At 52.3% G+C, this 23,800-nt stretch overlaps 1 protein-coding gene and 1 long non-coding RNA gene across 2 annotated transcripts in view; one reads left to right on the forward strand and one right to left on the reverse strand.

Annotated features, from left to right (window-relative positions):
- Nucleotides 1-3,451, reverse strand: part of LOC106730478 — a 23,259-nt gene extending 19,808 nt beyond the window's left edge. The window contains exon 1 of the long non-coding RNA XR_004322384.1: nucleotides 3,256-3,451. This is a non-coding gene — a long non-coding RNA (uncharacterized LOC106730478). The remainder of the gene's footprint in view (nucleotides 1-3,255) is intronic.
- Nucleotides 3,066-23,800, forward strand: part of GPT2 (glutamic--pyruvic transaminase 2) — a 32,428-nt gene continuing 11,693 nt past the window's right edge. The window contains exons 1-7 of the mRNA XM_032486245.1: nucleotides 3,066-3,215; nucleotides 3,447-3,710; nucleotides 10,524-10,613; nucleotides 12,696-12,804; nucleotides 17,162-17,295; nucleotides 19,245-19,488; nucleotides 23,523-23,602. Coding sequence (XP_032342136.1) covers nucleotides 3,468-3,710; nucleotides 10,524-10,613; nucleotides 12,696-12,804; nucleotides 17,162-17,295; nucleotides 19,245-19,488; nucleotides 23,523-23,602 — 900 coding nt within the window. The 5' untranslated portion in view covers nucleotides 3,066-3,215; nucleotides 3,447-3,467. The remainder of the gene's footprint in view (nucleotides 3,216-3,446; nucleotides 3,711-10,523; nucleotides 10,614-12,695; nucleotides 12,805-17,161; nucleotides 17,296-19,244; nucleotides 19,489-23,522; nucleotides 23,603-23,800) is intronic.

Here is a 23,800-nt window from a genome sequence, read left to right on the forward strand (position 1 = left end):
CCTCCATACAGCAGAATTTTAAACATAAATGTGATCAGGTCACCCCCCCAACTTGTTTTCAGCCTCCCATGGGGTTCTAGTTGTACTTAGGATGAGAACCAAAATTCTTACATTCGGGACCTGGCCTGCCTGTCCTACCAGGGGCTCACCTCTGACCCCAGTCTTCCAGCCCTGCCCTCCCTCACTGTCTCACCTGTTGTCACCCCAGCCTTCTTGTAGCTCCTCAAACCCTGGCCCAGGATGCCATCTGCCTCACCACTGACACTAAGATGGAGTGTGAGGTGCAAGATGGATATCAGGAGTCCACTCCTGTAAGAGGAAGTGGGAGGAAGCAGGGTCAGGCAGAGAAAGAAAATCCACGATTGTAGGCCTGCTGAAACTTCAGCCAACCTCCTGGGGAAGCCCTGAAGCAAATACTGTTCAGCAGTCCCGTGAGCTTCTCCAGTTAGGGTGTGACGGAGACCTCAGGCAAGGTGGTTCTGTGCAAGTGCTGTGCAAGGCTGTCGACTGACTGCACGCCTTGGTTAAAGGCAAGTTGTCCCTTGACAGGTGAGGGCACATCCATGTGTCTACCACGCCTGCCAGTACTGTTGTCCCTTATCATCCTGCCAGGCTGCCAGGCAGCTCCAGCTCGTGGCCCGCTTCCTCTCAGAAACCTTCACTCAGACCTCTGGGCTATAAGTGTTCATAAAACTCAGCAGCTATCATGCTATGTAATCACTTTTGTGTGTGTAGTTATCTAATCAATGTCTGCCTTCCTTAAGAAAAGTCTATGTTCTGTGCAGGAAAGGACGGTCTGTGAGACTCACTATAGACCCAGAGTTCAGCCAGGACCTGTCACGTGGTAGGTGCCCAGTAAAAACCTGTTGAGGAAAGGAATACAAACTGGTACCCTGTCTTGCAAACACATGATTCTCCCAACTGTGTGGGTCATCGAGAGCTTGCCGTGTATTTGGAGCGCTCATCTAGCTTATAGGGGAGGCATTCGTGATCATTTCAATCAGGTTTTATTTTTAATATTTAGGAGACTGCCTCCTGCCCCACCCTGATCTGATCTAGAAGGCAAAATAAAGGCAAAGTTCACACTATTACCACCATCATCATCATCACCATAACTAAAACTCAAAAGCCTTTGAAGGGCTCAGTGCACTGCAATGGGTAGCTCAAATTTCCAAACCTGGAGAGCCGCACAAGCCCAGTCCCTGCATGTATGGGCTGCAGCACTGGGTCAGGAATCACACTTCCTGCTCAACACTTAACTGTGCCCCCAAACAAGTCACACTCTCTCTGAGCCTCATCCACAAAGTGGGGATAATGCCTGCCCTTTTTCCTTCATTGATGTCTATCAGGTTCAAATGCAACACTAGGGAAGAAAGTGCTTTGCAAATTGTAAAGTGTGGTTCACAAGGAAGCAAGGGAGCTTTCTTCTCATGCGGTTATGACAGGTTGGCAAAGGACGTATTTGGAACATTAACTTGTTTTCTCCCTGGGGGAGAATCTTTTTCCTGGAGACTGAATGCCTATCCACTGAGACAGAGGCTGGGAAGGAGCTAGTGTAGATACAGGTGCTGGGGGTGGAACCCGTGATGAGGAACCCAAATTACTTTCCAGGGCCCTGGGTGGGCCAAGCCAGTTTGCTAACAGGAATACTCAGCAAGATCTTTGTTTTCTGTTGTTCTCCTCATCCACCTTTCCCTTTTATTGGTAATCAGTTTATTTAATCCAAATCTGTGGCATTTTCTTGACAAAGATGAACAAGAGCGAACCACAGCACTGTGTTCCAAACACTTGGCTTTTACAGTTACCTCATTGACCTTTCTCTCACAGATGGGGAAACTAGGCTTACAAAGGCTAAGTAACATGCTCAAAGTCAGTCAGGTGGTAAGTGGCTATTTGTATCTATTCAAACCCAGATTTTTCAGTACCTTCTCCCCTACACTGCTGTGTTTTAAAGTGCCTCCTGACCCCTACTTTCAGAAATTTAATGTGTGTGTGTGTGTGTTTGTTGGTATAAGGGAGCTCTGGACTGTTCATCTGCCTGAAAACACCTTAGACACACAATTTCTAAGCTCAGGAGGGACAGTGTAGTTTACTTAATCCAATTTATTTTGCAGTTAGGGAATCTGAGGCCAAGAGAGAGGAGGTGACTTTTCCCACACCCTCTATTATTTTGGTGTCTTGTAATAGGTGTCTTCCATTCCCACTCTTGCCTTCGCTCTGGGTGAGCCAGGACGCCTTTGCCTGCAGATACCTTTCCACAAAAGAATAGCTACCTTGCGCTGAGCATTCACTCTTCAACAAACATTTACTGAGTGCTTACTATGTGCTGGGAACACATAGAGGTGGTGTGAATATGATGAACAAGAAAAACACTGCCCCTGCCCTCCAGAAGCTTAAAAGTTAACGCAAGAGCCAGTAAAAAGTGCCTAAAGGTAATTTCTGATGCTAGAAAGTAAATTAAAAGAGGTAAAGGTGGTGGGGTAGGGTTTGAAACGGAGCAGTCAGGAAAAGCCTGACCACCTAGTATACATCAGCGGCTGGTACTGTCACTACAATCCCTAGACGCTGTGAGCTCCGTTTTGCCGACAAGATAACCGACGTTGAGAGGGGATAAGAGTGGCAGCCAAGTCCTAAACTCCTTACCCCGACTTCCTAACAACCCACGTGGTGCGGCCCCCGTGTAGTGGCCACAGCCACCGTCGGGCGTGGATGATGAAACTTAGGGCAAGGACTGCACCATCTCTCAGCCTGTGTCCTTGCAGGTGTTGGGGGAGGGTGTGTGTCCGGGAATGCGGGGTGCGCCTCCAGGGAGAAGCCACATATAGCTCTAAATTCGCAGAAGGCTGAGAAGACATTCCCAGTCAGACCCCCTCGGGGCTCTCCATCCCCTCTGCCAGACAAAGAGCCCGCCCAGCCGGCAGCAGAGCCAGACCACCGCTCCCGCCTCCTGCCCCGCCCCCGATCAGGCCAGCGCGAGGCACTATGGGACTTGTAGTTTGGGCAGCTCGCCACACCTGCTCCGAAAACAGACTAGGAAACTACATGGCCCAGGAGCCAGCGGGCGGGCCCCGGGTGGACTCGCCGGCTGTGGGCGTGCGAGCGCAGGGGGCCAAGCGGCGCGGGCGCTAGGATGCAGCTGCGGGCTCGGGAGCCGTGGAGCAGCTCCTGGCGCGCGCGCTAGACCGACAAGGCTAGGGGTGGCCAGGGAGCGACAGGCACGTTGCATGCATGCACTGAGCGCAGTCTTTGTAAAACCTGGTTGTGCAGCGCTTTGGCTCTGCAGTGGCGTGGTACAGGGTCCGAGTTGCCGGGGGATGGGCACTCGACCCCGGAGCCGCTGGCTCGTCTCGCTGAAAGAGCCTTTGGCTGGGCTTGGGGGCGGGGGTACGGGTGCCCGTCTTGGGCTGTGCGCGACGTGTTTGTTCTCTTTCCCTTTTTGTGCCAAGGTTTCTCTGGGCGGGCGCGCGATGCAACGGGCGGCGGCGCTAGTTCGGCGGGGCTGCTGCCCCCGGCCCCCAGGCCCCTGGGGCCGTAGTCAGAGCAGTGCGGCTGCCGAGGCCTCGGCGGTGCTCAAGGTGCGGCCCGAACGGAGCCGGCGGGAGCGCATCCTTACGCTGGAGTCCATGAACCCGCAGGTGAAGGCGGTGGAGTACGCGGTGCGGGGACCCATCGTGCTCAAGGCTGGCGAAATCGAGCTCGAACTGCAGCGGGTGAGCGCGGGCGACGGGGCCCGTGGGAAGGGAGGGCCGGGGAAGGCCAGGGAGCACTAGTAGGGGAAGAGTACCAGCTGTCCCTAGTTGGGGACCTCCTGCTTGGACTTACTCCCACCCGCGTGGCCAACTCCTTTCCGCCAACCTTGGCTAAAGCAAGTGAGTGCCCTCCCCCCATCCCTTCACCCACTAGTGCCCGGCACCTGGCACAAAGTAAGGCCCTCAGATACGGTTCACTTGTTGAATTGAATTCAGCAATTGTAACTGAGCGGTCCTTAGTGCCAGGCACTGCCTGCTGTGTGGCTGTCCTACCCGCATGGAACCAAGACCCATTGGTGGGTGGGGGTGTGGGTGTGGGTGAGGGGAACAACAGGCAGTAAGGAAATAAACGGGAATTTCAGATAGTGAATAAGTGCTTTGAAGAAAGTAAAATGGCGGAGCGGTGGAATGGGGGTTCTGGATGGAGTGGTGGGCAGGAGATCGTGTTAGGTTCTGGAGAAGGGAGGAAGGCTCTGAGCAGACCTAGGTTTGCTCCCCTAGCCTTTTCTCTGTCTGAGACCTTTGGGTCATTCTACTAGTAATGGTTTCCTGACAAAAATGGAGGTGTTGGGGAGGGTCCCGCACAATTCCTTCCTTTAGGCCCCCTCTGGAACCTTGACTGGCAGCCATGTTTTGTTCTCTGAGGACACAGTTACCCCTTGTGGGTAGCAGAGGCTCGGGCCTTTTGGGTCTTGGTAGGCTGGCCCTGGGGCTTTCTTACTCTTGGGGCCAGCTGGCTGGGATCTTGACTTGAGTTCACAACTGCGTGAAAAGTGCCACGCACAACCAGAGTGGCTGGGGTGAGTGGAAGAGATGCCCCTGTGGGATCCAGAGTTCTAACTGGGGTGGAATTCAACAAGTGGAGTCAAGAAGGGTAATGTAAAATAAGTAAACATTCTTAAGAATTCTAAGAACTGATGAAATGATCACCCAGCTGCTTGCTCAAGATAGTTCTAACCCAGAAGGGGAGAGGGTTTCTTGATCTCTCTCTCATAGGCACCAGAACTGGACCTCTTGGTGAGTTGGTTACTTAATATCTCTTGAATGCATGGGAGGAAGCCATGGTGGGACCACGACGCTTGGCCCCCATTAACACCAGGACTTTGGGGGTTTGATGAGCTCCTGGCCTGCTGAGACCAGGTTGGGACACCCAGTTCTGCTGACTCAAAACAGTGAGGTGGACAAGTCAGAGTCCAGTGTTTCCCTCTGACTCCTTGCAGAGCTAAGTTTGAAGCTTGGCCCACAGGAGGCCAGCTCGGTTTCTGTGCCTCCCTGTCCCGAGGGCAGGCCAGAGGCAGAGAAGACGAGTTTTTGCTGCTTTGCTCCTTGTTGGTACCTGGCAGACTGGAGCTGGCCTTCCTTAAGACAACAGTCTCCCTGTTAAGTCTGAGGTTAAACTGTCTCCAGTTACCACTTTACAACTGATTTCTCTGGTTCCAGAGCTGGTAGGAGTTCAAGGATTATCTCTACCTTTTGTTAAACAGCAGCTTGGGTATGAGATCCACGAAATACGAGGATGATTAGGACAGAACGGGACAGTGTCTTTGCCTTCAGGGAACTGAAGCCATGATGTTCTCTGGGCCTGAGCCTCTCTTCCCCCAATTCTTTAAGGATTGGTGGGGTATTATTTTTTTTTCTGTCTTTGTTTTTTGTTTTTTTGTTTTTTTGCAGACAGAAAATGTGAGAGTATGCCAGGTGGGAGGTGGGCTGTGAGCAAAGATAGAAGGTTGGGAAGTTCTGGGCAGTTGGGGAAGGGGATTGATGCCGTTGGGAGAGCACTGTCTGGCATAGGCATATGGTAGAGGAATGAGATGGAAAAGGTGGACTGGAGTCTTGTGTGCTGGGCTCCAGACTTTATGGTACAAAGTTTGGTATGCAGTGGGGAACCAGGAAGGTTTTCCAACAAGCTATGGCTCCATGATTGAGGTGGACAAATTTCTTGGTCACTTGAGCTGGAAACACCCTGTGATTTCTAGGACAGATGCCCAGCACTGCCATGTCCTACCCCTGAGTAAGTTGAGATGTTCTTTCTGTCCACCTACCTTCTCCCGTGCTTTCATTCCAACTCATCCCTTCTTGTTCTCTTCTCACTTAGCCAAGTCTCAGTTGCCTGAATCTAGGTACTGCAAATAGTAGCCTCGGCCAGGCCAGTGTGGCCTTGCTTAAACCTTTCATTCTTGGGAGACAGCCTCTCCAATTTACTAGTTTAAATAGCCCCTTCTGAGAGAGCCGTATTTTTCCCAGTCCTTGTTTTTTGGTTTTTTGTTTGTTTGGTTTTTTTTTTTTTGACTTGGCTTTGCAAAGTTTTGGTTTTTCTACCTCTGTTTTGAATTCTAGTATTCAAAACTGGACTTATGTTATTTTCAAGGGTTTGATTTGGTTAGAAATGGGTGGGACTGGTAGGGGGAACAGTGACTTGGGGTTGGTTTTCCTAGTCTAGAAAAGGAGATTCAGTGGCCAGGTGGGCCCAGGGTTTTCCCTGCCCTGACTTTCATGCCTCTTTATTTATCTGGAGGCATTTAAACTGCCTTAGGGAATCATTTTGCCAGGTGCTCTGAGAACAATACCCGCTGTTTGGCTGGACACGTGGCTCTGGTTTTTGACTTTGGGGTGGCTTGCTGGGCAAGTCCCACCCGTCTTGCTTCTGTGATTGGAGTGGAGGAGAATGCTCAGGAGAGCCTCAAGGAGGAGGAGCAGTTGGCTAAGTGGGCGTGAAAAGGGGCCATTCTCCTCCAGCCTGGTCTGTGTACTCTCAGGGAGGCCCTGTTTCTCCTAATAGCAGCTCCAAGTGGGAGAACCTACCAGCTTTTCAAATCCTGGTGTTCATTGGGAGCAGCACTTAAATATAAGCTGCCATTAGAAGGAGTTTTGAAAAGATCTGTCAGATCCTCCTCAACCTACTTCTTTTTTTCTTGCTTTATTGGGACAGAGGAGGAGGTTGGCATAAGTGGAGACAGAGAAATGGCTTCTATTTGTAAAAGTACTCGGATTCAGGGCAAGGCATTCACAAATGGAAAAACTGAATACTGTTAACAGCAGTGCGTGCTGCATTTAAGCACAGGTTAAAACGGAGGGTGCTGTGGCAAGCACGTGGTTATAGTTAGCTAAGAACTAAGATTGGAAACCCTGGATGTGCCAAGCACAGGTGGTGAAATCTCATTGGTCATTTTCTTTAGAATGTAGGTGCTATTTTAAAATAAGGAAATTTGTAGTGTAGGCTTCCATCTGGATGAACCCTCCACCCACCCGCCCTGCCTGAGTTGCCAAGGACCTGCATCCTGGGCCCTATGTGCTGTGGCCCTCAGACAAGTTGTTCAGCTCACCTTGGCCTCAGTTATTCCTCTGCAAAATGGAGCCAATTTATTTCTTCTAAAGACTAGTTTGAGATCTTAGTGATGATGCTTTGAACAGCTAGAAGCCATACAGGACTCTTAAGAGTCTTTGTTTTCAAGCTAATGAGAAGCTTGGGGAGAAGTGCCGAGGGTCCCTCTTTCCTTGCCTTCCTCCTGAGTCTCTCTGGGTCTGGGAACATACTCTTTGGGGTTTGCTGTCTCCTGCCCGGGACTTAGCCTTGCTGTCTTCAGTTATCCTATTTGGAGCTCATGCAACTTTCATCCCTGTTTCTGCCCTGCAATTCTCAATTTCTATGGTTGACCCAGACCCCCATAGTTCAGGAGCCTACATCCAGCCTCCCCTGCTTTCGTGGCTAGGAAAGTCAGCCCTTGGAGCTCCCACCTAATCTCTTCATCATAGGTGTGTATAGCTTTGGCTCAGTTTCTTCCAGCGTGGCTTGTTGTAATAGTCAGCACAGGGTCTAGCCTCAGTTTTCTCAGCTATGAAATGCACCTGTTTTCAGGCACTGTGGGAACTAGTTGGAGTTTGTCTCTGGAGTCTCTTTCTGGTGCTCTCTGTAGGACTTCCTGCCTGGCCCCCCACCATCCCCTCCGTCTTGCTCACGGCCCCAGTGTCTTTTCATGTGGCCTTCCTGGCCTGGGGCCTGCTATGCCCTCTCTCTCTTCTCTGTGCCCACTTCTTATTCTTCACCAGCCTGGGCTCTGAAGTGGTGGCCTCTCCTGTGTTACCCACTTCTGTCACAGGGCATGATTCATAAGTATTTGTTGAGGGGGAGGGTCCCAAGGAGTAACTGTCCTACCAAGCTTTCCTGCTCACAGGTCATATGAAATGACAGGGGCCGTCTCTCCCTTGAGGAAACTGCCTTGTTCACGTTGGAATCATCTGTTGTCCCAATGCTGGGCCTGTGGGCTGGGAAGGACAATGATAACTCCTTTTTCCTTCTCCCCACTAATACCCTCTGAAATATGCCATCCGCAGATCCCGGGGGCCTGCTCCCTGGGTCCTGCTTGAGCTGAATGGTGAGAAGGGAGCCCCCCTGCGATGGGTCTCATCTCAGTACCCTACAGGGAGGCAGATCTGGGCAGGGTGTGTGCAGGTGAGTTAGACAGGTGGGCTCTAGAATGCTGGGAATCAACTAGGAAGCTACGTGCTGACCTGGCAGGCTCCTGGGGGTGGGGCCGGAGGCGAGGTCGCCACTGGGTGTGCTTGCCAGGCCTGAATGAGTCACTGGGCAGGAGCCTGCCTCTGGCTCCTTGGTGTTTCCCAACTGGTATAGACCTCGAGTGCCTAGATACAGGAGTCTCCTTTGTATGGTGGCCCTTGGCTGGGCAGGCTGGTCCCCCGCCCATTCGAAGAAGCCAGTTTCCCACTGCCCAGCTCATCCATCATAGGAACGTGTCTTGGGTCTGGGTGCCCCAGAGCCCAGAAAGGAGATTCTTGGCATTTCTAGGCTCCTTGTCGGCAGGCCCCGAATTGGTTGATCAGTGACTGCAAGGGGAGGGCACAGAAAAGGAACATCCAGGAATCTGTTCCAGGCCTTATTCTTTCCCTGCATTGGGCTGGCGGAGGGCCTGCAACTGTGTGTTGTAGTTCCTGGCCCTTGACCTTGACAGATTTGCCTCCTACTGAAGAATGGGCTGTGCCCACACCATGGAAATCACCTGCGTTCAACTGGCCAGCCTGGGGGGGCCGTGGTGATTCAGTCAGGCTGGCAGAGGGTCCTGTGCCAGGAGCCCAGGCCAGTGCCAAGGGGTGGGTCAGGCCCGCCCCTTTGCACTCAGTGGCCTGGGTCATCTCACCTGTAGGGTGAGCCCTGAGGCCACACACCGGGGGCCTGTCTCCAGGTTACCTGCCCTCACCCATGGCCTCTCCCTGGGCAGTGGGCAGTGCTTTACCCCCTGTCTTGGCCCCTCCAAGCCGCTTTCCATATTGGCCAGCCCTGAAGAACTTGGTAAAAGGGGCACAAGGGAATTAAAGAGACTTCCCCACCCCCCAGCCCCAGAAATAGCTTTTGGAGACTTGTCAGGCCCTGGTTATGAAGGTCCAGGGCCGTTTCTGGGGCGCCCTGCTCAGCCCACTGTGCCTCCTGGCTCCTGAAGCAGCTAGAGAATCTATACAGAAGGGGCTTAGGGTCAGCAAACGAGGGTCAGAAAACCTGTTTGGCAGCTGCTTTCATCCCTTAAACCTGCTGGTTTTGATTTAAAGTGTATATTACTGATTTTAAAAAGGAAAAAATGTTTTCTAAAGTTTTATTCACACATTGTGTGAAATGGAGACAAGTGTCAAAACTATAGAATTGTATCTTTAAAATTTGTATTTAGGGTGCCTTTGGGGAAAGGGCAGCAGGAGGCGGGAAGGTGGCCAGGCATTCCACGCAGGCCACCTCTTGGTGTTGCCACCTCTTTGCCCCTCCTTCCTCCATCATGACCTTTGCAACCTTGTTCCTGGTCAGGCTTTGTAAGATGATATTTGTACTCTGCCAAGTGTTTTCACACTGTTTGTCTCAGATAATCCTTTCAGCTGCCCAGGGAGGTCCCCGAACCCACTGTTGATTCTAACTCTTACAGTGGCTAATTCTGGATTTATCAGGGAGCTGTGTAGAATCGCCACAGTTCCAGGTCCCCACAATTCTCCATCCAAACTGCATTTTGCCCTTTACAGCAGCCTGTGTCCGAGCTTCTCAGTTCCTCCTCTCTCTGCGATCTCTGCTTTGTGCTAAACACGTTGCTCAGGCAGTGGCCTCAATTTTACTCTTCAGCCAGTCTTTTTATCCTGATGTGAAAATCTGCCCACATTCTTCATTCTGCAAAGCCAAGGTTGGAAGACCACAACCCCTAGAGGTCTCTGCTGATTGAAGGGGAGGGAGGCTGCGGTGCCCCTGGCCATGCCCCTGGCCGTTCACTTAGGCTGTCTCTGCTTGGGGATGGGGAGCTGGCAGTCGCGGGATCCTCTCCCTGGTGTTTGGCATCTTCTTCTGCCCCACCCCTGCCTCCCTCCCGCCACATCTGCCCCAGGGTCAGCGTGGACCTGCAGCTGCCTCGGAACTCTGTCCACCCAGGAGGGCTCCTCTAGCCTTTTCAGAAAGTGGGAGATGGTGGAGCTTAAGAAGTGTGATTTTGGAGTTAAGCTTCAAATCCCAATACTTGTATTTACCAACTATGTAGCCTCAGGCAAGTTTCTTAACCTTTTGAAGCCTTGATTTCCTCATCTGTAAAATGGGATGGATACTGACTCTTCCTTATGGGGATTGTTGTGAAGGTCAAATGGGACCAGGCATGTCAAGGGCTGGGCACTGTGCCCGACACCTGGTAAGGCTCAGAATAGGGCAGCTTATTAATATCCTGTGGAGCACTGCTTGGCCTCTGGAATCCAGGGTCTGAGAGTCTCTAAGTAACCACCTGTTGCCTTTTTTCCTCCCAGGGTATCAAAAAACCATTCACTGAGGTCATTCGTGCCAACATCGGGGATGCCCATGCCATGGGTCAGCAGCCAATCACCTTCCTCCGACAGGTGAGCTGACTTTCAAGTGCAGAGGCCACTAGGAGAGCAGGGAACCAGCCAGCCAGGCCCGTTACCTCAGCCTCCTTGCCTGTCCAGCCCCCTCAGGACACAGCAGGCACCAGAATCCCACAGGGCGGTGCCACTGAAGTAGCAGCCCCCTCCAGTGCTGATGTCCCCTGGTTCTCTCCCTCAGTCTCCTTCCCTTCCCAGCTTGTCTAAAATTCCTAAACCCATCGTGCGGTTGCTCTAATGTACAAGGCTCCCAGGGATGCTCTTCCACAGTGCGTGGTCCTGGATGCTGAGTTCAGAGCTGGGTTGGTGAGGGCATCAGAGAGTAGGTGGGAGAGGTAGAGGCCCAGTGGGCTGGGAGGTGGTGTCTGGGGGTCCAGAAGCGGCCTTCCAAGTGAGATGCCTCGGGTTTGAGTGTTGGTTCTGCTGCTTACCAGCTGAGTGGCTTTAGGCAAGTGGAGATCACCAGAACACTGCCTCAGAGGACTGCTGGGGACCTTGGGGAGATGCTGAGTGTGAAGGCCGCCAAGAGGCACGTTTCAGTATTTCAGTTTGAGCACCAGCCAAGGGATACTGCATGGGTCAAAATTGTGGGATCGGTGGGCTGGAGGGGAAAAGACAAGGTGGGAGAGTGCCATGGGGACTCCTGAACAGAGGCTGGAGACCAGATGTGGAGAAAGCTTTTTCCCAGAGAAGAACTGGGGCCTGTTTGGACAAGATTTGGTCCTTGTGTGGGTAAGGTTCCCAGTCAGGAAAGCTGAGTGCTGGAGGCCCCAGTCTTCTGTTCTTTGCCTGCGTCTCCTGCCGTAGGGGCTGGCATGCAGGAGGGGCGACCCTGCCCTGTTCTCTGGGCAGAGGGGTGTCAAGACCAGGGGCCTCAGCCTGGGGCCCCTCAGGGAATTCACACAGGGTGTGGAGGAAAAGAACCGAGACTGGCCACGACCTGAGGAACGTCTTCTGTGCTTCCCACCTGTGGCCCCTGCTGCTGACCTCAGGGGCGTGTCATCTCCCCACGAATGTCAGAGGCCCCAGGCTGGTCCCAGGATGAGGCAGCAGATCAGACCAGACAGAATGGTCTGGGGAAGTAGAGGCAGGAGGAGGTCAGAGTGTCCTGGTTGTCCTGAAAGCTCATCCTGGAAGCACGCAGCTTTGGAGAGGAGAGAACAGAAGAAGTTCCCCACACATGCCTGGGGCTCTGGGTGTAAACACAGTCCTGTGGCCTCAGCCTTTTCTGGCTGGCTGACACAGTCCAATCCAGCCCTGCCACCAGCCATGGCAGGCTCAGCCTCTCCTACCTGGTGCTGGCCTCCTCCAGCCTTCATGCATCTCCTCTGATCTTCACAAGCACCCCTGGCAGGAGGGCAGGCTGGGTCACTGCCCTTGGTACAAATGAAGACGAACCAGGCTCCGAGAAGCTGGCGTCTATCTGAAATCACTCAGCTGGTGTCAGAGCCCTGAGCCCCCGCTCTCCTCAGTGCTCCTGGCTCCACTCCTAAGCTTCCAGCTTAGACTTGCCCGGTGAGCTGGGGTTTACTGGCACTTTTGCAAACATTTCCTTACTTAATCCTCTTAATTTGTGAGGAGGTTAGGGCGATTTCTCTGTTACAGAGATGAGAATGCTGACCCGGTGTTTAGTTGTGGCCAGGAAAAGGGGTGATGGTGAGGAAAGGGGGAGGGGGCTCAGGCTGGGAGTAAGGAGGGGTCTGTGCCGTACTATCAGGTGGGCCCAACCTCGGCCCTCTGCTCAGGAACCCCTGATTCTGTGGCCTTGGGTACGTGAGCCACTGTCCCTTACGGAGGAGGTGGAGCGGGGGCTGAGTAGCAGCCTTGCTCTTCCTGGCTTCCTCTCCTGGCAGCCCACCCTTGGCCCAGGCCATCATGGAGCCTGCCTCTCACTGTCTCCCTTCTGCTGCAGAGAGCCCACTGTCCTCCTCCTACCGGGGTCCTCGGGAGAGGCCTGTGTGGCACTGTCCCTCAGAATTGTCATCTTCTCACGGTCTCCTGCCCCGTGTCCTCTGTGCCCCTCCTGGGGCTCCGGGGGGGCAGGTGCTGGGAGCCCAGCCCATGCCTCTGTTCCTCCAGGTGATGGCACTCTGTACCTACCCAAACCTGTTGGACAGCCCCAGCTTCCCAGAAGATGCTAAGAAAAGAGCCCGTCGGATCCTACAGGCTTGTGGCGGAAACAGTCTGGGTGAGGTCCCAACTTGCCAGGTCCTCGCGGGCCTGAAAAGACCGTGTGTTCTCAGTGTGGGCCTGGACCCTGGCCCCAAATGGAGGGCTGTGTGTGAGTGAGTGTGCAAGTGTGTGGGGGGTGGCTGACGTGCAGAGTCGATGAACAGTCCGTGCTCTGTTAGCCTCCCGTCTGCTGAGCTTACGGGGTGAATGGCAGCTTTTGGTGGACTGGGGCACTTCAGGCGCCAGAGGCTGCCTTTGGGGTTTACCTCTGGGAGCCAAGTTTGAAGCTGAGCCCTCCCTCAGAACAGGAGGTCAGCCCAGGGCTGGACTTCATCCAGCCTGAACACACGTCCCCAAATCATCCAGGAGGTGGCAGTCAGTTGTTGTGGAAGGGACGTGCTGCAAGGTGCCTCTGGGCCCCTTTTGGTGGCTTCCTCGCTCTAATGGTCCTGCCTACCCACCACGTTGCTGTGTTCCAGTCCTTTGTGCCCGGAGCCCACGCCCAGAGGGCTCAGGGACGAGACCTGGAATTTGGCCCCTGTTGATGTGAAAATGAATCTCTCTCCCTTCTCTGCTGAGATGGATTTTCAGCCTCAGGCCTCTAGCTCTTTGTTCTCATCTCATGTTCTTTTTCCTGTTTATTTTTGCCTCATTCCGTTGTCCTCTGCCTACACAAAGAATCCAGCTTCCCTTGTCCTGAGGAAAACAGTTGTTCTTAGGGCTTTTTTAGTACACGTGCCTGGATGTTCCGGAACGTGGGACAGGGATTCTCATGGCTTGTGCAGCAGGGGATCAGCCAGCCACACTTGGCCTCTCTGTCACCTCCCTGCCTTTCCCTTCCCCCTGTCCTGCTCTGTCTCTTTATTGAGAGCCCTTCCTAGCTGTGGGCACCCTACCAGCCCTCTGTCCAAGTCTGTGTCCTTCACGGTGTCCCTCTAGGAAGGGACCAGCTGCCCTTTACTTTTTTGCCTGTCAGCCTGGATGGGGTGTGGGCCAGCACCTTGTGTGGCAAGGCCTAAACCACAGGCTGTCAGAGGGCAGCGCAGCAGCCCAGAGGCCTGGCCTCCAAGCTCCTTTCCTCCTGCACCCTCTGCCCCGCCCAGAGGACAGAGGCGCTTCTCAGAGACCCATGGCCGTGGGCCTGAGACTCCAAGCCCCTCAGCCCAATGGTGGGGGAGGGGGGTTGCTCCTGCAGGTCTGATGTGACTGGGGAATGGGTAGGGGCCCCCTGTTCCTTGTACTAAGCCTCACCAACAAGTTTGTGTAACTCTTTGTCAGCCAGGGCTGAGGGAATGGGGTTGGGAGGCCACGTCCATGTGAGGCTCCCCTGGAGGTGTTGTAGCAAGAGAACTGATGGCCTTCGGGGTTTTGGGGACCTGCACTGGGTTCTGTCTGAGGAGCTCAGGAGGACAGGCGAGGCAGGTGCTCTCTGAGCCTCTTTCCTCATCCTTGAACTAAAGTACTTTGTACCCACCTCCTGGGCTTGCAAGGAAGGTTGACATTTGTGCTAAAGCCCATTGACAGATATGGAGAAGCCCTGCCCCAGAGGTCACTCCCGGTTCCTGCCCATTGCCGGGGGGGGGGGGAGGTAGGGGGGATGGACAGTGCAGTCCTGGCCCTTAACTGGGAAAATGGTGGGTGGTGCTCTCTGTCAGCCAAGCCTCGGGCAGCCTGAGCACCTGCCCAGAGAAATTGAGGAATTGAAAAATGTCATTATGCTCCAGGGCCACCCTGACCCTAGTAGGGATTAAATGCGCACACAGGGTCTTAGAGCTCACCTGGAGCTCTTAAGTGTTTTTATCATGATCTTTAAAATTATTTCTTACTGGGGCTTCTTTTATTTTTTGTTTGATGAGTGACCCAGTTCTCAGACTGTGTCCTGGATCTTGAGTAGGATTGAGACAAGTCTCAGACACATGTGGGGCAGGTGGGAGATGGCAGGTATATGCCCTCGTCCAGCTCCTCTCTGAGCACATGCCATACACCAGGCGCAGCTCCAGGCTCTGAGGGACACTAGTGGGCAAGGCAGGTGGAGTTTCTGTGCTCATGAAGCTCACTGTCAGACTTGGGAGAAACAAACATTAAAAAGAATTAACACAGAAACATAGTCCCTGGTTTTCATGAGTTCTCAGAGAAGGAGCAGAGAGCTGTGGGGTTATAACAAGGGATTCTAATATAGAGGGAGGTTTTAAGGAGAAAGCTGCATTCAAATTCACATGGAGGTTGAGTAAAGAGAATCTGCTAATGCCTGCCAGATGGGAAGAGTGTGTGCAAAGGCCCTGAGGTTTAAGACTGGAGTGTGATTGAGTGAAAGGATTTGGGTGTGATGAGGCCGGGGGATTTGGCAGTGGTGATGGTGCCAGTTTGTGGGCCATAGGAGGAAGGTTGCTGTCAGGTTCAGAGCAGTGGGTCCTACGGAGGACTGTGGTGGAGCAGGGCCCAACAAGGGGTAGATGCTCTACAGAGATGCACAGAAATCAGTAACGGTCCCTGCCCTCATGTCAACATAGAGGGGGCAGGGCTTCACTGGAATGTAATAAAATCACTGGAGAAATCATGGGCTAGAATAGAGGCTGAGGTCAGACAGTAAATCGGGCCCTAGGGAAAGAGACAAGATCTGAGGATCTAGTATGAAGGATCAGTGTGGTTCCACCTATAGCAGAGCAGCTAAAGGAAGAGGGCAGAAAATCTGTGGCTGGCAGGAGCAGGGAGCTTGCTAGTGGGTGAAGGCCTGGAAATTCAGGGAAGCAAGTGAGCTAGAGGCAGAAAGAGGAGGCTTGTCTGGCATGGAAATGGCCAGGCCCCATGGAGTGGAGGGGAGGGCACTGAAAGAAAGCGGAGGGAAATAGGAGGCACTGGAAGGTTTCTGAGCACAGGAGCTCAGAAATAGCAAATAGATCACCCCAAAGAAGAAAGATTCTCCAACACCAGCATCTGCACCTCCCCACTTTTTTATTTACAGAAAATTTCAAATGCATTAGTATACCCCGGATAATGTGACAGAAGGCTCTGTACCCACCACCCTGATTTGATGTGTGTTACTGTTTGCCACTTGAACCTTAGAAAAGTAGTCCAGTCCCCCCACCCCTGTCCATTTTACAGATGGTCAGAGGGGAAGGGCGAGCCTAGTGCTGCACAGACCCTTACAGTGAGCGCCTCCTGGGTGTGGGGCTTGGACTGATGTGCACTGAGGCTCAGACAAGAGCCAGTCACTCTCCAGAGCCCCGTCCTCCCTCCTAGTGGTGGTTTTGCGGTAGTCCTAGAAGGAATAGGCTGGTTTTCTTTAAATGTGGTATGAAATTCAAATGGTGTAAAAGGATATAGTGAAAAATCTGACCCCAAGCCTCGTCATTCACCTCCCCAGAGAATTCACCTCACCAGTTTGAGTCTCCTTCCAGAGAGATTTCGTGCATGTGCAGATTCCTATTTTCAATCTCTTTCTAAAAACAAATAGTGGCCTGACATTTTTAACAAGTTTTCATACATTCAGTAAAATGCACAAATATTAATGTACAGCTTGAATAATTTTTGCACGTGTGCCACCCCCGCTCAGGTCATGACATTAAACATTCTAGCACCACAGGACGCACCTCATGCCCCTTTGCAGTCAATACCCCCAACCCCTAAGTAGTCACCACTGTTTTTGAACCTCATATAAATGGTGGTTTGGATTTTAATCCTAACTGGCAGCCTGACGATACTGTTGACATGGGGTGGGTGTGGAGGGGTGTCATGCTCAGCAGCCCCAGGGATCTGTGGTTAGTGCTGGCTAGGGCTCCAAACTCCTGGGCTGGCAGGTGGTACCATTTTGGGTTGACCCATTCTCTCACATTCTTTGAAATCATGTGTAGGTAATAGTGATAAAAGCATTGCAGTCCCAGCTATAATGATAGATACTGTCACGGAACATGTATACATCCCGGGAGGGTGGGTGAAACAGGTGTGGGCACCATTTAACTGGTTAGAAGCCAGGGTCTAGAATAATGCTTGATGTATAAGTAGGTTCTCAGTAAACATTGGGTGGATGAATGGATGAGTGAGTGGGTGGGTAGATGGGCAGATGGGTGGGTGGGTGGGCATGTGGTTGGATGGATGGATGGATGGATGGATGGTTAGCAGACAGGCGGATGGATGGGTAAGTGGGCAGACACGTGGGTAGATGGATAGGTGAGAGGGTGGGTGGGTAAAGCCCAGATAGGTGGTGAAGCAGCTTGCCGTAGTTCCAGAGCCTAGAGTAGTGGGAGTTGGGCCCCACCAAGACCTCCCTAACCTCCTCCCCACCCTCCCACAGTCAGCTAATTATATGGATATCACAGAGTCTATGGGGCCAGACGTCTTGCCTCTTAGTCACTGTCTTGCTTGCTGTCTTACAGGGTCTTACAGCGCTAGTCAGGGTGTCAACTGCATCCGTGAAGATGTGGCCGCCTACATCACCAGGAGAGATGGCGGTGTACCTGCCGACCCGGACAACATTTACCTGACCACTGGAGCTAGCGACGGCATTTCTGTATGTGTGAAGGCGGCTCATCGTGATCCACTGTTCAGCCACGCGAAGGACGGCCTTGCATGTTAGGGCGAGCACGTGGGCCGTTAGGGGGACAGGCCTGGGAGGAGACGCTGGCTCCTTGTGGTCCCTGCTGTTTACCTGGTAGCCCTCTGTCCTTCCCTTGTTCAGTCTTTGTGAGCCTGGCTGCTCCTGCAGCCCCGGACTCCCTCCAGGTGCAGACGGGAGGCGCCACGGGGCACTTGAGTGCCCATCTTTCTGGCAGCATCGGCCTCTCTCTCAGCAGGCACGGTCTTCCTCCTCCCAGGCACCGTGCCAGGTGCTGGGGAGACCATGGGGGCCAAACACGTTTGGTCTCTGCTTACACACCAGTGCTAGATCAGACTGGCATTAATATTAATATCCCATAAATGCATGTCAGATCGTTAAGCTTTCAGTTTCTCTCCTGGTTGAAGAGGACAGAGTACTACAGAAGGGAGTAGCAGGAGCTCTGACCTGGGGGGAGGGCAGGAGGCTTTCTCAGGATGGCTGAGCAGGTAGAGAGCTGGCGGATGTGTAGGTGTGTACTCCAGGAGGCAGAGCAGGGGGAGTATTTGGAGCAGAGGCCTTGAACTGGAAGGAGGCTGCGTGTTTTGAAGTGGAGAGTTGGAGGGACGAGTGCATGTGGTGAGGGCCAGTTACCAGCCATGCACTGGGAGGCAGGTGAGGCCTGAGTACTGAAGTGCTAGATCAGACTGAGGATTTGGGTCATGGTCCTAAGAGCCATTGAAAGATTTGAAGCAGGCGGGGGCACATAATTGGATTTATGTTCTTAAGCTTTAACTTTGGCTGGGAGGGGTAGTAGATGTGAGGGAGTGTTTAGGAAGCAAGAGAAGAGGTGACTGGGGATCAGCCATGGATGAGGGGAAGAGGGCTAGTATCAAGGCTTCCTTAGCACAAGGGGCTGAACCCTGGGACTGAGGGACCTGCGGCCTCCCTTTCCTTCCAGCAGGCTGCCCAGCGCCCAGTCGGTGCTGGGTGCCAGGGTGGTCCATGTCTCTTGACCTCTAAGGCTCTTGTTTTGATGTTTGTTGAAGCATCAGTCCTTTCCCACAGCCTTTCAAATGCACTGAACTCTTACTGGTTACCTACTCTAGGTCAGCCTCTCGTGGCATTGGGATTCTAGTGCTGGACTCAGCCCCCAACCATGGCATCCCCCATTGTGCTCTGCCCTCAAGCCCCCTCTCCATTCCCAGGGAAGCCCAGGTAGAGGTCCCAGAGGAGGGGTCCTCAAGATTTAGTGAAGAGAGTTAAGTCATTGTGGTTTTTAATCCAGTGCGGCAAGGAACTGAGCCTGAGAAAGGAGCTAAGCCTGTGTGTAAAGTGGGGACTCTCCCAGAAGAGAGTTTGGGGTTATTAATTCAGTAAATCATTACCACCTCCACCCGAGCCCCACAGAGCTCCCAAGTCCTGGTTTCTCAGGGATTGTAGGAAAACAGGTCCCACTCAGCTTTGGAAACTGCTGTGTTGAAGCGCCACCTGGTGGCAGTAGCTGGGTGTTCTTATCCCGTTTCAACAATCCCTTCTTTGTTCAGGGTTCTGTCCAACCTTGGGCACCACTGACCAGACAGATTCCTGGGCTCCACCCTAGACATGCAGAATGAGTTTCAGGGGTGAAGTCAGAATAATTCTGAGACAAGGCTACTGCTTGAAAAGATCTCTTTGAAAAATACTAACAAGTATTGAATCTTTTAAGTCCGTGTGGTGCACTGTGTGGACAACTTGAGAGCATTTTTCTTATTTCTCACAGCCGACCTCATTTCACAGATGAGAAAGGTGAGACTCAGGGAAGTTCAACAGCTGGAGGCAGGCAGTGGGGTGGCTGGTGAGATGCCCTCCAGCTGGTCTGCTGGTCAGCCCCCAGGGGCTGGGAAGTGGCAGCGGTCCTGTAAGGTGTGACTTCTTGGTTGCAGACTATCTTGAAGATCCTGGTCTCCGGAGGCGGCAAGTCCCGGACGGGTGTGATGATTCCCATCCCGCAGTACCCCCTCTACTCGGCGGTCATCTCCGAACTCGATGCCATCCAGGTGAACTACTACCTGGACGAGGACAACTGCTGGGCCCTGAATGTGAACGAGCTCCGGCGGGCCTTGTGGGAGGCCAAGGAGCACTGTAACCCCAAGGTGCTGTGCATCATCAACCCCGGGAACCCCACAGGTCTGCGCTTCACTTCCTTGTCAGTTTCTTTCGGGGGCGGGGCGGGGCAGCCGGTGTACTGATCATCTGGACACTGAAGAGCTAAGAAACAGTGAAGTCCTCTTTGCTCCCGGGTGGCCAGTCTAATTCCAGATTTGCTAACATAAAGCTATAAGATTTGCTGCAGGCCACCTTAGGAGGTGAGCAAATGCAGGCATTTTCTTGGGCAGGATTGTATTAATTATTAAGGCCAGTTTTCTTTCCTGTTCTTGCATTTGCAAAGAATCTTCTCTTTGAGGTTACAGGTTACACACAAACCGTCGTCATTAATCATAGGCCTCATTTTACCTTACCCCTACTTGTTCTTCTGAACCAGTTTTCAGCTTGCTGGTGTCTGCATTTTTGTTTTTCTTCGACACAGCATTACTGTGTTCTTTGATGCCTGAAAAGGAAATGCCATATTAAAAACAAAAACAAACCAAAAAAACCTGTTTCCAGAAGTTGAAAAGCACTCCTAATTTTGCATATTTTTCTTTTAAAAAAATGCACAGTTCTGCCTGTTTTGATCTTTCTGGGCTGCTGGCTTCATGTGCCCCCGTTGCTATTCGGATGCCGAGAACAAGGGCTCCTCTCTCCTCCTTTGTTGAGATAAACTGGGTCAGGGCCAAACACAGTGGAGCTGATTGTAGAATCTGCTTCTTGGGAACATCAAATGATGCATCAATCAGCTGCAAGCGCCGCTTGAATTCCTGAGTGCAGAAAATGGGTGCAGCTGCCAGCCACACTGGTTTATTTACACCCACTGCTTGGGGGAAGGGTGAAGCTTCTAACCGTGGTGAGGTAGGAGAATGACACAGCTGGGATCTCTATCCTGGTTGCGTATTAGAATCACAAAGGAAGCTTTTAAAAGTGCCAAAGGCCAGGGCACACCCACACGCCTCTCTTGGGGGCAAGGCCCAGGCATCCGCGTAGGGTGCACTGTACCTTAGGACAGTGGTTCTCAAACTTTGGCTCATTAAAAAAACAAACTGCTTGGCTGGTGGGTATAGCTCAGTGGTAGAGTGCATGCTTAGCATGCACAAGGGCCTGGGTTCAATTCCCAGTACCTCCATTAAATAAATAAATACATAAACCTAGTTACCCCCCACAAAACAAACAAACAATTTAAAAAAAATCCCTCCTGGGATCCACTTCCAGACAGGAGCCCTGGAGTGAGGCTAGCAAATTTGCATCTCTAACAAGGTCCCAGGTGATGGTGATGCTGCTGGCCCCACACTTGGAGTAGCAAGTCTTACATCTTATGAAGTACTCTGTTTACCTAGTTTATATCATAGGGTTGGTAACTTCTTGGCCAGGTGTTTACATAAAGTTTCACCTGGCTGTCTGGGGAGAAGAAACTGCAGCAGACTTCCTGTTTGAGGCAAAGTGTGTGTGTGGGGGGTCATGTATATTAATATAAGTGGTTTTTCTAAAGAATAACTTTATGAACGGGCAGAGGCTGGTTTTTCTCTCAGGGGTCTTAATGTGTGAAAAGCAGCTATTGGAAGATGGGAGATGGAAAATAGAAACCCAGCTGTGATGACCATGTATCTTGTCTGGACCACACACTGACCACTGGTTAAAAACTGTCAAAATGGAGTGGGGTATTAGCTAGGGCTCTTTGGGTTTCAAGACGGAAACTCATCCCGAGACTGAAGGAAGTGGATCTGTGAAGTCCGGGGTGAAGCAGTGCACTTAAATCAGCATTATTGTCATAGCAACCTCAGGCCATTTCCCAGCTCTGCTCTCCTCTGGGTTGGAATCCTGCTCAGGACGCATCTGTCCTGGGAGTGGCCTTCAGCAGTTCCAGCCATTGCCCACCAGCTGGGCATCCTCCCCAGACATCCTTGCCTACAGTTGAAATGAAAGCTGCAGGCGAGACTCTCATTGGCCCATGTTGGGACACCTGTCCATCCCTAGTCAAGACTCTGATTGCCCAGGTTTGTGTTCCATGTCCCCTGCTGGGGTGCAAAGAGAGGGAGCTTTCCATAGGGCAGCTGAGTGCTGAAATTCCTTTGGCGAGGCCTTTAGTGAGGGACACTTGGAAGACCCCTCCCCAGCCTTCGGGACAATGGCAAAGCCATCTGTTCTGTGGGGTGGTCTCATGTCGTGCCCTGCTGGGCACAGCTGTGCCCTGGACCCTCTAAAGCTGCATAGGACTCTCCTACACCACCGCACGTTTGTCTGTCCTTGGCTCAGCAGGCATGTTCTGAGTGACTGCTTCATCCCAGGCACTGGAGCGAAGTAAGCTCTGTCCCCATCCTCGGTTTGCATGGCCCCCATCAGAGGGGTTATGTGTGTACAGCAGGTCTCATTTTCCCCTCCCGAGCTGCAGGCTTTCTGAGGCCTGGTCCTTGCTCAGTTCTCTCTGCACTGCCCTGGCACATGGTTTTTATATTCTTGGTGCTCAAATCTTGGCCTGCATTCTAGCAGGATACAGTTTGTAGGATGGCAGCCCTGGGAGGGAAGACTAGGAGCGTTTGCAGGCAGGCTCAGCCCCCTGGATAGGCAGCCCCCCCTCCGTCTGTGAGAACAGTGGCTGGTTCCTTGTAGAATCCAGGGCTGCCGCCTTTCCCCACTCCCAGAGCCCTGAGCTTGCTTCACAGGAAGACGCGGGGAGGGGGCACTTGCTTGACAGGCTGGTCCCTTTGTAAAAGGATTGGTTCGTTGCTTACGTAGTTTAAGGCTAAAATCCTGGCTGAGTCATAGCGTGCTCTTATAAGGTATATCTACATATTATTTCCAGACTTATTCTTGATATTCTTAGCACAGACAAGAATATAGGGTTTTTTTTTAAACTAAGAGTTAATTTTAAAAAAAATTTTTAATTGGGGTACTCGGGATTGAACCCAGGACGTTGTGGGAACTAGGCATGTGCGCTACCACTGAGCTATACTCACCCCACCCAAGAATATAGGGGTTTTTTGGGGTTTTTTTTGTTTGTTTGTTTGTTTTGTTGAGGGAAGGTAATTGGGTTTATTTACTTATTCATTTATTTAATGGAGATTCTGGGGATTGAACCCAGGACCTTGTGCATGCTAAGCATGTGCTCTACCACTGAGCTATATCCTCCCCATGAGAATGTAGTTATTTTTAACCAAAGGTAACATACTCTACATACTGCTCTGTATCAGGGTATATAGCGTGTGTACATAACACACGTGCACATACGTACACACGTAGACGTATACGTATACGTAATAACATCTATAGACACACAGATGCACAGTAAGGAAACAGCCTTTTGTGAGAAGTCAGCAAGCCTGACTAGTGCTTTTCCAGAGGATCTGAGATCCTCAGACCTCCCAGTGCCACCCTCATAGTGGGTCACAGGAAATGCTGGGAAAAGGTTCGTTTCCACCTTTTTGCATTTGTTCCTTTCCCCACCTAAACCCAGGGTATTTAATATTTTGCTGCAGGTGCTCATTTCTTTAAGATGGGTGAAGTGTCGAGTCGAGCCCTGAAGGGAGGCCTGGCAGGGACACTGAGGGATGCTGGCAGGCAGGCTCCCGCGTTGACTGGGGCCCTGCTGAGTGCCGGCAGTGAGGATGGGCGCTGAGCCTGCAGCCCTTGCCCCTGCCTTGCGGCGGCGCGTGTGGGGAGCAGGTGTAGCCAGGGCAGTTCTCCATCGGGGCTGCTGGCGTAGGGTGAGGAGGGGAGCGCAGCTGAACGACTTAACGCCGTCAGTTTTCCTTTCCTGCTCTTTATGAGGTTTCCATGCCTTCCTGTTCTCCCGCCCAGACTGACAACTTCCACACACAGTCTAATAAGAATAACAAGGAAGTTGGGTGTGAGACACTATTCCTCCCACATACCCAGCTTCACTGAGTCAGAGGGATGGGGCTGACCCTCCCAGCGGTCCTGGGGGGTGACCACACCCCATCGATCATGGCAGCTAGGGAGATTAGTGTCATGAAGAACACAGACATCAGAGTGATTCTGGTTGGGGTTCTTACCTAGGGACAATGTAAACAGCATTACAGCCTACATTCTGCTTTTGTTTGGGGACTTTTTAGGTCAGGTGCAGAACAGAAAGTGCATAGAAGACGTGATTCACTTCGCCTGGGAGGAGAAGCTCTTTCTCCTGGCTGATGAGGTAAGAGCGCCCTTTGCTCTCAGAGGTGAGGGTGCGCTTTCTCTTCTAGGGGGAGGGAGCCAGGCCGGGTTGTTCTGTAGCCAGTGAGAACTTTCTGTGTGTTGGGGGAGAGATTCTAACGAGGATATTCAGTGTTGCAGCCTATGAGAACTGTGAACTAAATCATCCCTGTATTGGTTTGGAGTCTTGGTTATAAGG

Source organism: Camelus ferus, chromosome 9, assembly GCF_009834535.1.
Source record: "Camelus ferus isolate YT-003-E chromosome 9, BCGSAC_Cfer_1.0, whole genome shotgun sequence".
NCBI classification, from domain to species: domain Eukaryota; kingdom Metazoa; phylum Chordata; class Mammalia; order Artiodactyla; family Camelidae; genus Camelus; species Camelus ferus.